At 42.6% G+C, this 20399-nt stretch overlaps 1 protein-coding gene across 5 annotated transcripts; it reads left to right on the top strand.

The window, feature by feature from the left end:
• Window positions 1–1003: 1003 nt before the first annotated feature.
• Window positions 1004–19440, top strand: LOC110485678 (ral guanine nucleotide dissociation stimulator-like 1). Of its 5 annotated transcripts, none has more exons than XM_090195719.1 (18): window positions 1004–1080; window positions 3242–3452; window positions 8473–8643; window positions 8827–8975; window positions 10228–10272; window positions 10362–10531; window positions 10743–10897; window positions 10989–11276; window positions 11442–11545; window positions 11744–11828; window positions 13215–13283; window positions 14227–14313; window positions 14512–14544; window positions 14650–14867; window positions 15497–15605; window positions 15887–16159; window positions 16360–16474; window positions 16705–19440. In XM_090195719.1, the coding sequence occupies exons 2-18, from the start codon at window positions 3273–3275 to the stop codon at window positions 16857–16859; spliced, it is 2406 nt and encodes an 801-aa protein (XP_090051845.1). In that variant the 5' UTR covers window positions 1004–1080; window positions 3242–3272; the 3' UTR covers window positions 16860–19440. The 5 variants fall into 5 exon arrangements, with proteins under 5 accessions (XP_090051845.1, XP_090051846.1, XP_090051844.1 ...); XM_090195720.1 differs by lacking the exon at window positions 1004–1080 and adding an exon at window positions 1525–1671 and having other exon boundaries at window positions 15500–15605; XM_090195718.1 differs by lacking the exon at window positions 1004–1080 and adding an exon at window positions 1525–1671.
• Window positions 19441–20399: the final 959 nt, after the last annotated feature.

Below are 20399 nucleotides of genomic sequence, written 5' to 3'. Positions count from 1 at the left end.
AAGCGGTACAAGAAAGACGCAACAAGAAAGAAGGATGTGCTAGCTTTAGATTGGGCGTTTGACGTTTCTGAAGTTATGACGCAGTTACAGAGGGTAAGAGCTGAATGTCAAGCAGAGAGACAGAACAAAGGCCAGGGCATAATGGGTGTGTATATTTGTTATTCTTGATATTTTTTCTCCTAACAGGAAACAATATTGACTTCATTTCAAAGGGCCTAATAAAAAGCTTGGGCTAGATTTCCATTGGTTGCTCTCACACCATACACACAGACACACCCATTAGCCTACACATGAAATGTATAGATCGAATGTGACATACATTTTTGCAGTTTTATTGAATTCTCCATGTGGTCTATAGAGGTTAAAGGGCACTTCATCTAATACAACAGGCTTTTCATTCTTAAAAGTGTAACTGTATAAAAAAATATATTGAATTTGGCCTTTACTGCTATAGCCAATATAAACTCATTGAATGACTTTCATAAATGGCAAAAAAAAAATACCTGTAAACAAATACATCATAAGGAATAAGATTTGGAAGCATTTTCACTTTTCATGTATAGGCTTATACCGTTAATCTAAGCTTTAAAATATTCATGATTTGTGTGCTTTGAATCTTAGTTTTGGATATAAAACTCATAGGTTCACACAGGCAGCCTAATTCAGATCTTTTGTGAATTAGGCTGCCTGTGTGAACGTAGCCAATGAGACACACCTCCCAAATTCCTTCATTCTCTTGAAGAGAACGGTCTAACAACCTGTCTAAACATCATTCAAGGCACGCTACCTCATGCCCTTATTCAACCTGATGACTTGAGAGAGAGCGAGAGGGAGACCAACAGGTACCCTCCCTCTTTAAGATAATTAGCTAGGCAATCAATTAGTCATTGTACACCTGTGTTTTCCTAAATTGAACTACCCTTTCCACTCCACACACTCTGTCAATTAGGCCAGTGTGTATGGATGGACTTCTAATCAAAACAATGTTTATGAAATGACCATCATATGAAATGATAATGAAACATGCTATCAGCCCTGGTTAGAAATCAATGCAAACGTGTAATGTGGGGAAATTCGCAGGTAAGAAACAAACTATTGTCTATATAGTTGACGGTCAAAAAACGGTTTAATCTTAATAGTTGTAGGCCTTAGGCCTAGAATTTCCTTATATATTAATTGTCAGAAATACAGGCCGAATGCACACCGAGAGCCAGTAGCATGGCTCATCTCTCCAGTGGTGATGGTTTGCCAACAAGAAAACAAAAGGGAGTTGGGGGCTCGCTCACTTTTAATGAAGAGATAAGTTAAGCGGAAAGATATTGGACCTGACAGATCTGTAATCAACAGATTACTTATACAGGACCGTATTACACAATGGAGAAGAGGGGAGCAGGGAAAGAGGAAAAAGGGGACCACCCGCCCTTCTTGCTCTCTTTCCCTCTCTCTCTCCATAGTTCAGCTGTTAAAGCTCCAACCAGTACAATCAACAATCACTGAGTGACCATTCAATGCCACTCTCTCCAGCTCCAAGCTCCCCATCAACACAGTTTCCCTGTCTGGAATGCTCTTGTCATCACTCTGAGAGAAACTGTACAACCATCATGGCTCCAGAGATTAATCTGAGCTGATCTGTCAAACTGCGGTTTAGGAAACACTCGCCAATCGAACGCAGTAAGTTACTATACTGTCTATTTGTGTTTCCTAGCTTGGGAAGCTTGTCTGTTTTTGCTTTAGCCAACTCCTCTCTTGTGTTCATTCATTGCCATGAAGAGTTGGCTAAGGAACTCTTAAAGTCCTAGGTCCAGGCGATGTGTTGTCTAGACCTTTAGGGGGAAGGGACAGGTTGAGATGCATGTGAAATATTATGGTCAATCAGATTGGTATGACCAATAGTGTCATTCATGTTCATACATTATTGTGAAGCATTATTATTGTGAAGCATTCCATTTTGTCTTCTAAATATTTGATTGTGTTTATTTTTGGCACCACTTATGTTAATGACTCAAAGATGGAGGCGTGGAGTCAAAGGATTATATGGGTAAAAATGGCTGTGGTATTATTGTTATAGGTAGCCTAAGTCATGCTATGCCTCCTGTCCCTATTTCTCCGTAAAGCTGGTAAAAGAAGCCCCATTTATAAAAGGGCATGTTGTGACAACACATGTTGTCTGGCATCTTCTTGTTGGCACAACATATATCTCCTGTACTGTTTGTATTTACTTCATCTGTCTTAGCAAGAAAAGGTTGGGTGGTTCTCAGATCTGTTTGTAGTCTTGCCAAATCATATGGCATCTCAACACAGTTTCCCTATATGGAATGTTATTTTCATGACTCGGAGAGAAACTGTACAGCCATTATGGCTCCAAAGAGGAATCTGGGCGGATCTGTTAAACTGTGGTTAAGGAAAAGCTCACCAATCAAATGCATTAAGTTACTGTACTTTCTATTTGTGTTTCCTAGCCTGGTAATATAGTCTGTTTGTTCTTCAGTCAACTCCTCTGTGTGTTCATTGCCATGTTGTTGGCTACAGAACATAGTCTAGCACCAGGCTATGTGTTGTCTACACGTTTGGGTGAAGGGACGGGTTGAGATACATGTGAAAGACTATAGTGAATCAGATTGGTGTGTATGACCAGCCTCACTCATGTTCACACAGTACACTATTGTGGACCATTATTTAGATCAACTTAAGTGACGACAAAACTGTAACCATAATATTTTGTCACTTATGTTAATGCCTCAAAGGTGTGGAGTCAACAAAGGATTATATGGGTTTAGAATTAACAAAGCGGACGGACGGTGACTTCTTGATTGACTTGGTCATGGTTTCATAGATTGACTGGAGGAGTTTTCTAAAATTAATTTTGGTATTTTTCCTCTTCCCTAAAAGTACACAACTTTCCCTTTTCATGGAATTGGGTCAGAAAATGGATGTCATTGTGCGTCTATGAACCAATGAATATGTTAGGGTAATGTACAGGAATTGCTATCCAGACCTCTAAATACCACTAAGAAATTCCCATGTTGAATGACTCCTTTGTCTTCTTTATTGAACCTCTTCCTTGCAACATAAGATTACTGAATTTCCTAGACAATTGGCAATAAAGTATCGGACTGTAACATATAACAAAGGATGACTTTCATTCTGTCCTGTAGACCTATCATTCATTCGTTGTCCCTTGTCCTACATAGCTGTACTATAGTGTGGTGGTTAAGGGCTCTCTCTACTCTCCCCTTGTCAGGTGAGAACCTTGATGACTCTACTACCTGTGGATGAGGATGCGTTCTACACTATCTCTCTGTGGAGGGGAGGGCAGGGGCCTGAGAGCCCGGGTAGGCAGGATGAAGAGACTGCTGTGCCTTCGACACACCCACCGTGTGGATGTCCTGACGGACATGGAGCCGGGGCTCTGGCTGAGGCGCTTCCAGCTGCTGGACACAGAGGTCACTGAGGTGAGTTGGTGGAAAGGTGATGTTTGACCTTTCGTTATAGCTAAGGGCCAAAGAGAGTGGAGTGGGTTGCATTGCGTGTCAATGCGTAGAGGAATAAACGTCTGTCTGACTCAGTATTGTGTAAAGTACCTATCAAATGGTAATGTATTAATTTAGGCGGTTAGATTTGGTGGCATGGTGTTTTCCCCCTTCCAGTTAGGTAAAGAGTTGCTTGAGTCTGAATGTGTAGAGGCTGAAGGGTTTTGTCTGACTGATACCCTATATAGTTATTGTGCATACACATTTGAGCAGTCAGTTAGCTTGGTAGCTCCGTTAAAACCATATAAATGTCAGGTATTAGACCTACAGGGAATTGGCAAGTGAAACCAGTGAGTGGGAGCCTCCTGAATATGACATGAAAACACTTTTCTTGTGTCAGAATATCCAGTTGCCTTACTTTTGGAAGCTTCCGCTTACCAGGATTGATTTATAAGAGCCTGACATCTCCAGTGACGTCAGTTGCAGAGCTAGGGTTGAGATTTATAGGTGCCAGCTTTACTGTCTAGGTTCGGTTACTGCGTAAATGGTAAGAGGGAGGGGTCATCACTGTGCTGTATAACAGCTGTCATGTTGTACCTTGGTGTGAGGTGGTTTTACGTCAGAGCAGATGTGGTTCTCATGTATGCTGCTGCTTTTGTTTCCTTTTTCTTCAGTAGTTTGTGTTGTTGAACACAGTAGCTATTTTGACCCTGAGGAGGAAGGAAGTCCACCAGGAAGTGTGTCTGTCACTTCTGAAGCGTGCTGGTTTTAACACGCCTCTTCTGATAAGGGCTATCATTTGGACATGTCCCACAGTTGTAAACCGTATTTCATACCAACAAAAATATTGTTCCAAAAAGACAGTTTACTCATGTCGTCGATTATACAAAATCGAGATTAATTTGTTTTGAAGTCATCTAATCTGACAATTGTTGTGCGTTGTTGTGAATTCACTGTGTCTCATTAACGTTAATTATTCACCCTGCCCCCTCGGCTACCCCCTCTCTTTCTCTTTGTGCCTCTGGACTGGCAGAGTGTGGCATTGGATGGCCATGGTTCAGATATTCAGAGGAGAGGGGGGAACTCATTAAGCAACAGTTACCCATTCTCCCCTTTTGAAACCCAATGTTTGCTAATGAGGGGGGTTTATAATAGAAACCGCCATTGATCAAACGCCATCTGCTGAGCTAGAGATGGTTGACACTTTATCATTGGGCGGTCAAGGCGCTTTCTCATTGGGACAATTTAGGGATAAAAGTAGATTAGACTACAGTGACAATTTTATAATCAAATGTGAGTAGTGAAAGGTTGGGAAGTCGATCCCTGGCCGAGTCATACCAAAGACTGTAAAAACGGGACCCGATGCGTCTCGAGTGGTACTCAGAATTAAGGAGATATGCTGGGGGTAAGGCCCTGCGATAGACTAGTGTCCTGCCCGGGGGGGGGACTTGTACATTAAGCTGCCTCACGCTACAGAAACAGGCGATAGGATCCTGCTATATGAGCTGTTAGCTCTGGCTTGCACAAGCCAAGGCTATAAGAACATTGGGACTAAAGAGCTACTGTTCAGCTCAACAGAAACCCTACATGTTTCTACATGTGATAAATATGGTCTGCTTCTAAGTCATTTTGGAACTTTCAGCCAGCCAGTAGAACAGGACAGCAACAGGTGACACTGGCTTGGAACACTCAATAGGAACAAAACAGACTAGTTTTCCTGTGGAATTTCCAACCATGCCATACCTCTTACAGACACCATGGGTTGAGAGCAGTCCTGAGAACTGTCCCGACTGGATTTTAGAATAGTGGCAGTAAGGTATGAAGGAGATACCAGGAGCAGTCACCTGAGAAGCACATTACATGCCCATGGTTCTTGCCTGAAGAATTCTCAGACTTGTGATGGTTTAAGAATTCCCAAAACACTAATAGCAAAAAGCTCATACTGTGCCTAGATAATAGAAAGTGGATTAATGCATTTAAGGAAAAAATGCTAATGTTCCCTTTATGGCAATAGTAGGCCTACAGTAATCAGACATCGTCTATACCTACTAAGATGGTGCAAATGTTTGTTTATTACATTGTTTTAAATTATTTTAATTTATCTAAATAATCAGAAAAAAACATTACAAGTGTGAAAGTTGTGAAGGACATGACCTGTTACCGTCAGTTTGTGACACTGCGATCACCAAATATGTTCACGTAAAAGCGCGTGGTAACAAGATTCCCGCCCTGCCCTCACCTGCTAGTACAGCCTCTGCTCTCGCGCTCAGGTGCAATTAGTCACTGCGACTTTGAACAGAAACCGGCTGTCGCACAGCTCACAGCGAAGCTCACACAGACAGGCTGTGTAGCGGTTAGGCTATCGAGTTTGACGCCTGCTTAGAAGTATATTAATCTATCAATGTCGTTTGAGTTGATACAGTATATAAAATATACTCTATATTATTATACGCAATTCAGAATTGTTCTTTTGGTCGGATCAGCGACATCCCATGTAATTTGCGGAACTGGGCTACTGGCCATCCAATACTTATTTCGGTTACTCACGGATTACTTCATTGGAATATCGGTATCTACCAGCAGCAAACAGAAGAAATGGCTCCCTAAACTACTGGAAACTTTAACTTCTTTCATCAACTAAAACGACTGGGAATATGGGGAAATGGCGTTTGTCAATGGTATTAGTTTTTACCTTTATTCATTGCTTACTGTACTTCTTCTGAAATGTCTCTGTTCTTTTTAGGCTACTTGGTCTACTTTTGTCGCATGCAATCAATTAATTACACAGCCTTTTATCCTGTGAGATTTTAATATTTAAAAAAAATAATAGCCTAAAATAATGAAACCATAATATTTCAAATAATGAATACCTTTACTGACACAGCAAAGAGTAACACGTATTATTATAGGACCATATTGTGATTTTTCTTGCTAATATCATTTTGTTTTCCATATAGTGTAATCACAACTTTAACTCAATATTGTCTTCAAGATTTAATATTTTGGTTGTCATTTTTTTATTCTTTTGAAGGTGCATTTGTGTGTGTGTGTTCACCCACCAGACAGGGACAGAACATTGAGGGTGCCTATTGGTCCAGATCAGTGTACCATGGAGAGTTATCAACAAAACTTGCATGTCTGGCATATGGAGGACACAGATATGGAGGGCACAGTAAATAGTGGCTCTTGTTCTCATTCCCTCTGCAGCCAGCCAGACTCCATTAGGTGTTGTATAATGACAACAAACAGTCATTTGGAACCTGTCAATGTTCTTTACGACAGACTATGGATATCGACAGGCTTTTAGTGGCTGTGAATAGCATCAACCAGAGACAGAGATAGGGAGAGTTTGGACGTTGCCATCTATATGACTCACATCCAATATGTCTGACCGTGTGGAAACTTCCTTGTTTCCTCATCCTCTATTTATGGCTTGATTCTCCTTTGTGTGTCAGTAGGATACTAGCTAGAATCTTCACCCTAGAAGTTATTATATGGAATTCATGGGATCTCCAGTGACTGAGAACATCTAGATGTTACTGAAATGTGTTACTCCGTTTTTTGTTACCGATGTGAACAGAACACAGCGATACTGAGAGGTACTGTAGTGCTCTCCAGTGCATGGGTAGGCAGGCCTCATGGATACAGTGAGTTCTGCTTTGCCTAAAAGCTACAGGTCTAGGTAGGGTCTTCTGTCTACCCACCCAGTCGGGTCAAAGTCTAGGGCCTACAGAGCTGGTAGCGCCACACCCTACCCACTCTACACTCTGCCCTATCAGTGAAACTGAAACTTCATCCTCTGGTTACATTGTGAGGGTATAACCTCTGTCTAGTCTATGGGATCTTGGGCTAATATGGTCTATGTGGGTCTCCTTCTGTATGTCAGGAAGTGTCTGGCTGTGTGTCAAATGGCACCCTATTCACTATATAGTACACTACTTTTGACCAAGGCCCATAGGGAATAGGCTGCCATTTGGCATGTACCCGCTGTGTGAAATGGTGTTTGGTTGGTTTTTACACCATACATTGGCGACTTCTTCAAAAGTGAAGGAAATGCCATATTGTTTTTTTGCAATTGTATTTTTTTGACCATTTTAATAGCACAATTGAACAACACATGAATGCAATGCATTTAAGAAACGTTGAGAACTTAAACGTATTTCCATTGTGGTTCTCTTTGATGGAGAATATTATCTTTACTTTGCTCTGGGTGATGGAATGTGAGTTGATGTAGTATAGCTTGAGTGGAGGGTGCAACGATGTTGCATATGTCTTGCTGAAAACGTTCCACATTTTAGACATACAGGTCTATAACTAGCAATTATACATTTCAAAATGTATAATGTGCTCTCATACCAGTCAGATGGGATATAATCATACAGTATAGTAAAAACATGTCTAGCTGAAAACATGCAACACATTGACATTTATGTCCCTATACATTGTGAATGTATAATATCTATTTAATGATGTCACATACCTGTTGCTGTACAGGCATTCAGTCTAATAGCAGGTACCTCTGCAGCATTTACATTTGCATAGATGGATGTCTAGCTAAAAATGTGCAACACGTTTTACATTTGGTCCCTTAACATTGCACAGCTCACAATCAATGTTTAAAAAGCTCTCATACCAACTGCTAGACAGACTAATTGATGCCTCTGCAGTGCCTGCGTAGATTGAACTGAGAATTCTATGTTTGAAAGCAGCGTCTGTGGAACGGTGCTATTGACGTAGCTGTGCTTAACCTTCTCACTTAAACTGCTCATTTCCTGAATGCTTTGAATGTGGCTGGTGGTGTTTGTGTCACAAAGCATGAGGAAAATGTAGGCCGCTTCACTGCAGTTGAAGTTGAACGCCTGTGAATTTAGTAGAACTGGCAAACCCATTTTGATTAATTCTGTGTGTTATGGCACTTTTGGCTAATGCCAACAACCCTTAATGTGCAATTACTATTCTAGTCTATTGAAGTCTCACCTCCACTCCCTTTGTCTCCCACCAGGACCCAGTGCAGGAGTGGGGGGAGGAGGTGGAAGAGGGGGCCGTGTTCGGCATAACGCTATGTAGGGAGCCTGTGCTCCCCAGCCCCTCCACCCAGGTCCCCTCAGAGCCTCTCACTATGTCCCCGTCGACTCCATCAGCTTTCAACTTCATCCAGTACCACACAGTGAAGGTAAAAGCACTTTGAGAGAATGAATGATCAGAGAGAGATGTGGAGAAGGAAAGACTGGGGATAGACAAAGGACAAGAGAGGCGGAGAAAGGGAAAGATCTAGGGAGAGGGAGACAAGCACTTTGTGACAACTGCTAATGTAAAAAGTTCATTATGAATAAAGTGGATTTGTATTTGATTGAAGGTGCGTCGGTTGAAAGCGGGGACCCTGGAGCGCCTGATAACCCACCTGCTGGACTCAGAACACCAGGAATCTGACTACGTCAGAGTGTTTCTGTCCACCTACAGAACCTTCACCACCTCCAACACACTCATAGAACTGCTCTTCCAGAGGTGAGACACAGAATAGAATTTCATGGTGGTTCTTGTTTTTTGTTATTCAGAGCAACATACATTTAACACAAATGTAATTCAGTATGTGGCACTGTGCTGTTGCTCTTCCAGAGGTGAGATGGTTACAGAGATTATATGATGCTATGTTACTTCTGAATGTTTTGTGATATGATAGTGTATTTAGCAGACACTTACTGTTAAGATAACTTTTAAATGCATGTGTTTTTTGTAAGTGGGAAAAGTCATTGAAAGCAGTTGACTAAAGTCATCTTGTGAAGTAAACCCTTGAGTCTTGCCTGGAGTCCTTGGCCTAGATAGGACCCATACAAAATGACCTGAATTCTTATCAGACTAATAACCTCTGACTAATCTCTGAGGCTGCACTTTGGTTGCACCTCTTTCAACAATATTTGGAAGGCATCTGGCATGATGTAGGACTACCAGTCTAATGTTGTAATGCTTTCCTAGTTTGAATAATTCAGTTTCACCCCATACATATTTGCGTGACGTCGTGGGAGGCGACAGTCACTCAGTTATGAGTTTGCCTAACCGGTTCCTAATTACCTACCACATGACGGGTCCAACAAGAATGTCTAAAGACTCCTTTTTAAAAATGCTGCCTCATAGGTTATTAATAATATTTTATGCAAAATAAATAAAAAGGTTTTCCAGATATCATAGTTTGAGTTTTCCTGGAACTCCTGCTTATTCCCTCATGATATCCAGGAATTCTCTAACTGGAATTTCTGGAAAATCTGGGAACCTTATTCTGTGATAGCTCAGAAAAGTTAAATACTATGTTATCGACTAGTAAGACCCTTAACCAGTACAGTAGTTAGCTTTTTACTGGAGTTTAATGCTATCTGCTTTGACCTATGACATTTAGAACCCTAGAGATAATGATTAATTGGTTGTTAAGCTGTCATCATAATTTCTGCAGCGCTGGTAGCAACAGGCTACCTTATGAAACTGATGTCACCATATGCTAGCCCCAGGGCACATGGATTGTAATTGACAGCAATGGGCTTTCCGCCGAAAGGTCAGGTCTCTGTAGTTTATATGTTAGTAAAGGGCTACTCTTGCTTGTCAGATTCATGGTGTGGGAGGAGAGTAGCAGAGGGCCAACTATTTCTTTGACAAAGACCATGTTGGTCAAAACATTGCTTTGTACCCCTAAATCCCTTGTAGGAGCAGTAACCATTGAGCAAACATTCAGGTTTTTTCTAAGTACTGCATGTCTCTCTTTCCATAGGGATGATATGATTGCCAACCTGGACAACACAGTCTGCCCAAGGAGGTATGAGGAACTTCACTCTCTCAACTACTTCTACAATGTCTTCTTACCATAAAACGCCCTTGATATTAATCACCCCCCCCCTCCTCCAGCACCCTGGTGCCCCTGATCAGAACCTGGCTAGAGGAACACAGGGAGGACTTCAGGGAACCCCCTCGGCACCCCTCCCTGAGGCTGCTCTGTTTCCACCTCCGCCACCGCCTCGCCTTCCGTCGCCTCGCACAAACAGCTGAGACGCTGCTCAAGAAGCTCCAGGAAGAAGGTTGGTAGCATTCAGTAAGGCAAACCGTAGAAAAATGTTTTTCAACAGAAATCAAACTCTGGGTTTTTATTGGACAAATGTAGGTAGAACACGCTGTTTCAAGTTTTTATCCTTGCCCCTTTCTCTCACAAGCAAAAAACTTCATCCTACCTCACCAGCAGAAGTCTTACAAGTTGTGATTATGCTTATTTTTTGCTTATTTTCTTCCTAGATCGCATTAGTCTGCATCAGTCTGCACCAATAGATAATGGTGATTGTCAGCAGAAAGAGGAGGGGTCAGGAGAGGAAGTACCGAAGGAGGCGACTGGAGACTTTATGGACTTCCCTGTCATTGAAGTGGCAAAGCAGCTGACACGATTGGACGCTGTAAGTGTTAATCATCTTTATGACCCAACCCTTTCTGTTCAATCACTCTGCATGAATGACAAATCTTAGTGTATTTCCCTCCTTTCTATAGGACCTCTTCATCAAGGTGGTCCCGTTCCAGTGCCTGGGCTGTGTCTGGTCTCAGCGGGACAAGAAGGAGAACCGCAACGTGGCGCCCACCGTCCGTGCCACCATCGCCCAGTTCAACGCTGTCACCAACCGGGTCATCACCTCCCTGCTGTGCTCCTCGTCAACGTCTCCGATCTCTGTCTCCTCCTCAACCCTGAGTCCATCTACGGCCCCTAGCTCCCCTCTACTCCCCCACACCAGCCCTACCCTCAGGGCCAGGGTGCTAGAGCGGTGGATCGCCATAGCACAGGTCAGCAAGCCCAGATGGTATACATAGAACATATACATATCTACATTTTAAGATCTTTAGAGACATGTTTAGCTTTTTTTTTTTTAATGTAGATATTTAGGAAAGCAACAAACTGTTTCTTAAGTGGCTAAATGTAGGCATTGTGTTCGGTCCTGTCCTCTGTAGGAGTGCAGAACGCTGAAGAACTTCTCCTCTCTGAGAGCCATCCTGTCAGCCCTGCAGTCCAACGCTGTGTACCGCCTCAAGAAGACCTGGGCTGCCGTCAACAGGTAAGATATGCAGAGGCACGGTAGCAGGTTTATATTTTCTCAGCCAGTGATTCTGAGGGTAAGTTCTCAGACCCAGATTTACTCTACTTCTGAACTGAACCACTTGGATATTCTTCTTTGAGCGGAAAGCAACCCTGAATATGGTGGCTGAGATGCATACTGCACATTTCTGAAAACTGACAATACATTTTATTTTAGGGATTGTATGGCCTGTTTTGACCAGCTGTGTGAGACGTTCCCAGATGAGAACTGTTTTCTGACCAGCAGAGAGATCCTGGTGGAGGTAAGAACCACAGTATAGAACCAAAGAATGGTAGTGGTTAGAGCGTTGGGCCAGTTACCGAAAGGTCGCTGGATCGAATCCCCGAGCTGACAAGGTAAAAAAAAAATCTGTTCTGAACATGGCAGTTAATCCACTGTTCCCGGGTAGGCCGTCATTGTAAATAAGAATTTGTTGTTAACTGACTTGCCTAGTTAAATGAAGGTTCAATTGAAAAAAAAATAAACACAGAAGGGCACCACAACTGTAGAGTTCAACAGTAAGAACACCACTTAAAAATACATTTTCCACCTGAGTAGCAACATTTACTGTTCTGTTCCATAAGCATTTTTTTTTAATTTACATTTTAGTAATTTAGCAGATGCACTTATCCGGAGCAATTAGGGTTAAGTGACATCCTCAAGGGCATATTGACAGATTTTTCACCTAGTCCGCTCAGGGATCCGAACCAGCGACCTTCCAGTTATTGGCCCAACCCTCTTAACTTCTAGGCTACCTGCCACCAACTAAAAGACTGATATGGGTGTTAATACAGTATAATGATAGGGCTGTTATCATATCGGAAGTGTACACTTCAGCACAAAAGAGCCATTGTACTTTATACTTTGGCCACACAATCAAATAGGGTCAGTCATATCCGATAGCACTGTCTATCATATTATATTCACTTTTACTTGTTGGCTTTGTAAACGGCCCACATCTAAGGTGGCGTATTCAATATGACTGCCAGTGTCGGGCTGGGCACATTGAGTCACACTGCTTTGACTGAACCCACACATGCCTCCGGGTAAAGCTAGCAACACCGATTACCAGGCGGAGGTGACTTGGTATGTGTTGATTCCAGAGGAGGCTGGTGAGGGGAGGATGGCTCATAATGGATGGAATGGATTTAATGGAATGGTATTAAGCACATGGAAAACCAGGTGTTTGATACAATTCCATTAATTCCGTTCCAGCCATTACTATGAGCCCGTCCTCCCATTTCAAGTACCACCAGCCACCACTGGCTGCTTATCTAAAGAAGGGTGTGTGCTTGGGTTTTATAGGTGATTCAATGCTCAATCTCAGCCTTATCATGACGGGGGACAACCAATCAGACACCACACCCAATAATAACAAGAACTAAGTAGTTCTAATTTAATTAACTTAACTATGCACTGGCTATGATTTCCCCACCCATCTCAAACTCTATGTACTTGTTTAAGCCCAAAACAAGTAGATGCAGGTAGTGTGACCGTGAATAATGCACACTATTTCAAGCACTCTCATGTGTAGGAACCTTTAGAGGACTTTATTGATTCTTGGCTAATGGTTGGCAATTGAATGAATGCTTTTCCGTGCCCATTTTATACCAAGCCTAATGTGACTGTTGTTTTTGCTGTTCTTTAGGATGGCAGCCAGCCGGATGACAATGTCACCCCCAAGTCACCCCAGCTGTGCCCCATATCTAAACAGATGGTAAGACTACTTCCTGCCCGTGCTTTTGGTGTTCTAACATGATTTGTACTAAAATGATAGAACTTTTGTCTGAGCACCTACAGTATATTGTATGAACAGCTAGCATGCTGATAATATTCAGTTACTGTCCACAACAATCGTGCAAATCCATTCAAATCTGCCGACATTATGTAGCTTCCTTATTCTTTGACTTTGGACCACAGAGCACGAGATACGTGGAGAAGACTAAAATAATACTGTTAGCTCAGCAAACAAGTCTCTTCCTAATGCTTTAGAGCGAAAAGAGGAAGTGAGGTAGGAATACCCCTTAATGGTCCTGACCCGTCCTAGTTTCGACTTCTCTGAAACAAGTTACATGCAGCCTCTGTCTGTGATACTGGATGCTTCCTGAATGGCACCCTATTTTCTATATAGTGCAATACTTTCTGGTCAAAAGTAGTGCACTATTTAGGGAATAGGGTGCCATTTGGGTTCCACAGTAATTCCATAATATAGATCTCTCTCCGTTCCAACCTTCCTCCTTTTAATTTCCATCCTCTCTTCCAGTGGAAACTTTTAGTCAGCTCAAATCACAACACTTGCCTTTTGCACACTTTAATGACACTTGAATTTACATTGTACAAAGTTAACTTAACTTAGACCCTTTTTAGTCATTGTGGATCATCATCAGGTCAATGTTATATAAAGGTTAGGTGATGCTTTCTGTATAAACACGATCGCTGTGAACTGTTTTATGACGTACCATCCCATTGTCGTTCACACAATATAAACTGTTTACATTGTTTAGAACGTGCCCCAATGGCTCCTTATTTAGTGCACTTCTTTTGACCAAGGCTCTGGTGAAAAATGAGTGCACTAGGCAGGAATAGGGTGCCATTTGGGACAAATGTATAATACAGGATAGGCTGCTGTATGACGTAGTGTCTTATCGTCCCTCAAACAGAGCCCTAACAGTGGTGTAGTCCCCTACCTGGGCACCTACCTGACAGTCCTCACCATGCTGGATACTGCACTCACAGACACAGTAGAGGTGAGATCACAATTCTAACCCAATGTATTCAATACGAGTGTGGCTTTGTGATGTGGCCTTCCTAGACCTTTTGGTGGTCAGAACATCCCAACTTCTCACTCCTATTTATGACCCACTTTCCTTGTCTATTATTTGTCTGCATTTACAACGGTCTGGTATGTGAGCTCATTTCAATCCTATTTGTATTTTAATTCACAGGGTCGCCTCATTAACTTTGAGAAACGTAGACGGGTAAGTGTCACCCCCTAGTGGTTTTTAAAAGAAATGCAACCAATCTCAGTAACCATACAGTGCTGTGTGTGTGGGCTGTATCATGACATTCTCTCCCTCTATCAGGAGTTTGAGATCCTGTCTCAGATTGGCCAGCTGCAGGCGTTCTGCTCCTGCTACAGCCTCCCGGTAGACCAGACCATCTCAGCCTGGCTGCAGAACCACACCATGCTCAATGACCAGGAGAGTTATGAGCTGTCCCGTGCTCTGGAGCATCCGGTCGACCCTTGTCCAAACTCGCCCTCTTCCTGGAGCCAGCGCCTGCTCAACAAGAAGCTCCCCTCGTAAGTCTGGCCTTCCTATGGCCAAAATGTCAAGAATCCTTTCTCACATAATTTATTATTTACCCTGTGCCACTCTCTACCCAAATACAATACTCTACTGTGTTGTAGCTAGGCTGGGTACCAGTCTTTTTCTAGCTAACATTCCACTCCTGTCATCTCTTTGTCTTCAGCCAATGACAGGAGTATATTTAGTGATTTAATGGGGATACTAATAAATACAGAATACACTCCTGTCATTGGCCAAAGACTATGTTAGGAATATACTTTATCTATTGAGGGAAAAGAAGTAGCAAGAGTCCTGCAGGTATTCTCAAACAACAGCAGGTGCTCTTGGAGGGGAATAGTCATTTCAAAAGCTAAAGGAAAAATGATATCCACAAATGGTTAAGTGTTGGTAAAGAAAATCAAAGTCCAGGCACTCATGTGGGTTTGAAAGTTAAAAAGCCTTTGTGTGGGCTACAGCATTATTAAAACACACCAGCGTGTCTTGGCTAATGCCTTCATCGGGGTGTCTGTCTATACCTCATCTCTATTGAACATGTGAGTGTTTGAGGTATTTGTGAGCACTTTAATTAACTCTTTCCTTTTTCATGTGTGTGTCGGTTGCTGTCGGGCACTGATGTCTCCAGCAGAAAGACCCATTCAGACCAGCTCAGTGTGTCGTCATCAGGCTCCAGTGGTTCAGAGATGGAGGATCTGTCCTCATCACAGCCCTCGCCCCTCAGAGTCAAACTCAAGGTAGATAACCATGTTCAGGATTCAATCAGATCTGGGTTCAAATATTTGATTTCTTTCAAATATTTTTTTGCGTTTTGATTGAGCCTGCCTGGAGAGCCTTTTGGGTGGGGTTTGCACTTTGGGGAGTATTCCAATGTGGTTCCAATGTGCCAGGCAAGCTCAATAAAGCACAGCTAAAGTACTCTTTGAATCCAGGTCTGAAGTTCTATGTTGACCTTGTTTACGTATAACAGCTATTAGCCAGTTAGCATGGAGCATTTATTATGCCTCCTCTCTCCCAGTCTCTGTCAGGCTCCCTCCACAACGTGTCTGAAGGCCTCTCCTCCAACACCACCTCCCCCACTCCCTCCGACGCCTCCTGCAGCTCCTCCCAGCCCGACCTCTCCTACTCCTCTATGGCCATGAGCCCTGACTGCTCTTCCTCCTCCTCCTGTTGCTCCTCCTCCTCTCCTCCGTGCTCTAAGCCCGTCTATAACAAGCAGGTAGCCGACTCCTGCATCGTGAGGGTGAGCGTGGAGTGCGGCAACAACGGCAATGTCTATAAGAGCATTCTGGTGAGTGAACTCTAACAAATACTCCCTTAAAGTGCCCCAATGTAGATCTCTCTCTTCACTGGTTAGGGATGGTAGTTGATTTTCTAGATTGTAGTAATAATAATAATTGGGATTTCCACCTCCTATAAGAGTGTACACTTGAAGCAGCTTATAAGTCCAGTGTGTTCTGCTAACCTTGTCTCTCTGTTCCTCTTGTCCAGCTGACCAGTCAGGACCACACTCCTCAGGTGATCCAGAGGGCCCTGGACAAACACAACCTGGAGAACATGAGCTGTACAGACTTCAGCCTCACACAGCTGCTGTCCCAGGACAAAGGTGAGCGCAGTCAGAGTAGGAAAGAAGCTTACTCTCCCTTGTCTCCTTTCTTCCTCTGCACTTTTAAACTACATTTTGTATTGTGTTCACCTCTGTTGTTGATCAGTACAGATAAAGGAGAGGAGACGAGGAAAAGAAGCCACCATAGACAATGGAGATACACCCCAAATGTGCATGGCACTCAATATAATCCCCATACTGATCTATATATTCCCTTCCTCTCCCACCAGAACTCCAGATCCCTGACAAGGCCAACGTGTTCTACGCCATGGCCACCTCAGCCAACTATGACTTTGTCCTCCGCCAGCGCTGGAGGAGCCATAGCAGACGCCTGGGCACTTCTTCTAGCCCCGGGGCCCAGGCCAGGGGATGCCATACCAAGTAGACGGCACCACAGCTCCACCTCTAGTCTGGAGGGAGAACTACAGCAATAGAAAAGGGTGGAAGTGGAATTGTGCCCCACTGGAACCATGGCGTAGTCACTGTAACTGAGCTAGCTGCTGATGCTTGGTAGAAATGCGCATTTAAGCCTTTCATTGGCCACAGCCTGAGAACTTGCATTGTGAACACCATTATGAAGCTTCTGCACCAGGACGTGGTTGACTCATCATTGGAAAGGAGATTATTTTGATACTCATGGATTCAAGGATGGGAATAGATGCATTCCAGGAGGTTCCATATTGAAGGATGGAAAACCAAGAGAGATAAATATGCCAAGAGGTGCTGTTTTGAGGGGATAAGTATGTGGAAGATGGAGTACTCAGAGATTGAAACTGAACAGGTGAATTGAAGTGACGCAAGCAGACATTTTGTGGCCTTATATCCACTTCGGTGGATTGAAGCCATCTGGATGTCAATGGAAGAAATGAGAAATCAACCACAACCATTTTTATTTTCTACACAAGACTAACATCAGCTAATGTCAACAAATATGCTATGGCACTTTAGACCAGTGTATCGAACCAGCACTGCATGTCATTAATTTAGCTCCGAACAGCAAAGACTATTATCAACACAAGTGACTATGCATCTACTTATTTGTGGAGAAAAGGAACCTGGAGGCAGGAAATCTCCCTTTCTACTCTAAATAGGTGTGTTATCTTCCAACATAAAGGGCATGCAGGTCATTGACCCTGGGTCGATGGAAGTGTCCAACATGATTGAGGGGGGTGTGTAGGTCTCACATAATGATGCAGTCCTTATGGGCTGAGGGGATGACCATTCACATGGTCCACACCCCTGGGTACGCGGTTCTAACATTTCAGAAAGTGAGGAAGGAAAGGTACATTTAAAGTGTTGAAGCAGGATGTGTTCCATAGGCTTTAGATATACGTGTGTATGTATATATATATATATATATATATATATATATATATATATATATATATATATATATATACACACACACACACACACACACACACACACACACACACACACACACACACACACACACACACACACACACACACACACACACACACACACACACACACACACACAGACCGAGACAGAAATAATTAACAACGGTAGATATGATAGTGTTATTAGCAATATGAATATAGACCAGATCGTTTCAGAAATGATTCTCAATGCTATGTTGCATTTCAGTGTTTCAGCTTTGAGCGAGGGATTTTTTTTTTTACAAATTATAAGGTGATATTTGTTTGTAATTTGAATTGTTCAATGGAGGGAGGGGCAGTGCCTGGTAAATGTACAGTATGTTTAATGTCTTAACTATAATGGGATGATGGCACTTTAAGTCTCTTATCAGACCGTTTGTTTTGAATGTCAAATGAAGGATATAAACAGTGTACAGAACATTAATGACTCACACTGACCAGGTGAAAGATATAATCCCTGATGTCACCTCTTAAATCCACTTCAATCAATGGAGATGAAGCTTCATGGATTTTTAAGCCTTGGATTTTCTATGTGTCACAGGGTGAATGGCAAGACAAGATTTAAATGCCTTTCAACAGGATATGGTAGTAGATTGCAGGCACACCGGTTTGTGTGTGTCAAGAACTGCAACACTGCTGGGTTTTTCACGCTCAACAGTTTCTTGTGTGTATCAAGAATTGTCCACCAACCAACTTGACATAACTGTGGGAAGCATTGGAGTCATGGGCCAGCATCCCTGTGGAATGCTATTGGCCCCTTGTAGAGTCCATGCCCCAATAAATTTAGGCTGTTTTGAGGGGAAAGGAGGTGGTGCAACTCAATATTAGGAGGGTGTTCTTACTGTTTTGTACACTGTGTTTTTCTATACGTGACTACAGGCTTTCTGAAGAAATGCAGAAAAAGAGAGAGGAGGAGGGAGAGGGTTTCCCCCAAACAATGTCTGATAACAAACCCCTAACCCCCCCCCCCCCCCCGTGGTTAAAAAAGGCCCATTTGATTTCAGTGGGGATGAGAATGACTATTGAATGTGGATGTTGAAAGACACAGAATGTGATGGTGTTTATTTATGGTGAATTCATTAGCCGGTGTGAGGGCAGTGGGTGGTTGGTGAATGTGGGTATTGCTGATAGTGTTGTGAGGTGTAGAACTGTTTACAAGTCATATGGGGAGACAACAGAGAACAAGCATGAATTGACCTTTTGTGCTGCTTAAGATTTAGCTGAAATCCCTATCAGTGTTTTACTCAGAGTCATTTGTCATTTGTGTACATTTTACTAAACTTGTGAGGACCAGAAGTCCTTACTAGAATAGTAAACCACCAACTTCAGAGAAGTGAGGACGTTTGGCCGGTCCTCACTTATAAAAAGGCTATTTTAGGGTTGGGGTTAGGGAAAATAGGGTTAGGGAAAATAGGATTTTGAATGGGAATCATTGTTGGTCCCCAAAACGTCCTCACGAGTTTAGTAAGACATAGTTGGGTGTTTTAATTCAAGCACTTTTCTTTCAATGTCACTTTGTTTTAAACTATGGGATATTAATTAATAAAGATTTAATATACTCAACTCATGTTGACTTTGCATTATATCTTACGCACTAGTCACCTAGTCCATGCTATTTGTCACCTAGTCCATGCAAAAAATGTAGCTTTATTTTTCATGATTGAGGTCCGTATTGCCACCGTTCTGGGACTATAAATAGGGAGGGACTGGTTAAAACAAAAGCGTCCCTTAGACCTATGCAGGTGAGCATTTCTGTACCTGAAGTTTGTAGAGTCTGTGTGGTGTCGTTGCTATGCTGTGTCTGAGAACCATTTGGAGAACCATGCTGTTTGAAGAAATGTCTTCGGTGTGGAAAGGTAATTCCACTGTTTACTTTGATTGTTAGTGTTTTTGTTTGAGTTTGACAGACTATTGCATTATTTATTGCTTTATCAATTAAAATACCTTACTGTCACTGCAGTAGTATCTTTGAAGTTTATTCTGTTTTATAGAGATGTGATTTTGAACCTGTCCTCCATTGAAATGTGGTGGCTGACTTTGAGCATTGAATAAATAATGTATGACATTTAATATGGGCTATGCTCTTTCTCGCCACATGGTGGCACTACAGTCTGAGTGGAACTATGAAACCGATAGAGCCGGCCGGGGTGAAGTATTTGACAAAGATCCAAATGGATATTGAAAAGTATCGGTGTAGTAAAACACCCACCCCTCGCAAACCATGCTATCCAAACATGTTTACATACCTTTTGTTGGCAATTCCACACAGTTGTCCATGTCTTATGTATGTTCATATGATACTAGGGATCGAAGCCCGACTGAGTTCGCCCACATTTTCGTATTTTTAGTCTTGAATCGCGTCCAGTATTTCCCCCGTTCTGGGTCCGGTTGTTGAGTAGGGAGGGGTGATAGGAGACTGTTCTGACGATCTGCTGACTCCAGTCTGTATTTCAACCACTAGTGGGCAGAAGCGCTTTATGAAGTCTATTGGAGACAAAGAACAATGAAGAGAATGTAAGACT

The sequence above is a fragment of the Oncorhynchus mykiss genome, chromosome 13, assembly GCF_057628025.1.
Source record: "Oncorhynchus mykiss isolate SJ-2025 chromosome 13, ASM5762802v1, whole genome shotgun sequence".
NCBI lineage: Eukaryota > Metazoa > Chordata > Actinopteri > Salmoniformes > Salmonidae > Oncorhynchus > Oncorhynchus mykiss.
The sequence above is the reverse complement of the archived record's forward strand: the minus strand, read 5'-3'. Positions and strand labels throughout refer to the sequence as shown.

What these genes read in the sequence shown, in the direction of transcription:
- LOC110485678 (XM_090195719.1), top strand. Translation starts at nt 3,273, where the DNA reads ATGAGGATGCGTTCTACACTATCTCTCTGTGGAGGGGAGGGCAGGGGC. An exon ending in CACTCACAGACACAGTAGAG is followed by an intron (nt 14,314 to 14,511) that starts GTGAGATCACAA and finishes TTTAATTCACAG; the next exon opens with GGTCGCCTCATTAACTTTGA. An exon ending in CTCAACAAGAAGCTCCCCTC is followed by an intron (nt 14,868 to 15,496) that starts GTAAGTCTGGCC and finishes TGATGTCTCCAG; the next exon opens with CAGAAAGACCCATTCAGACC.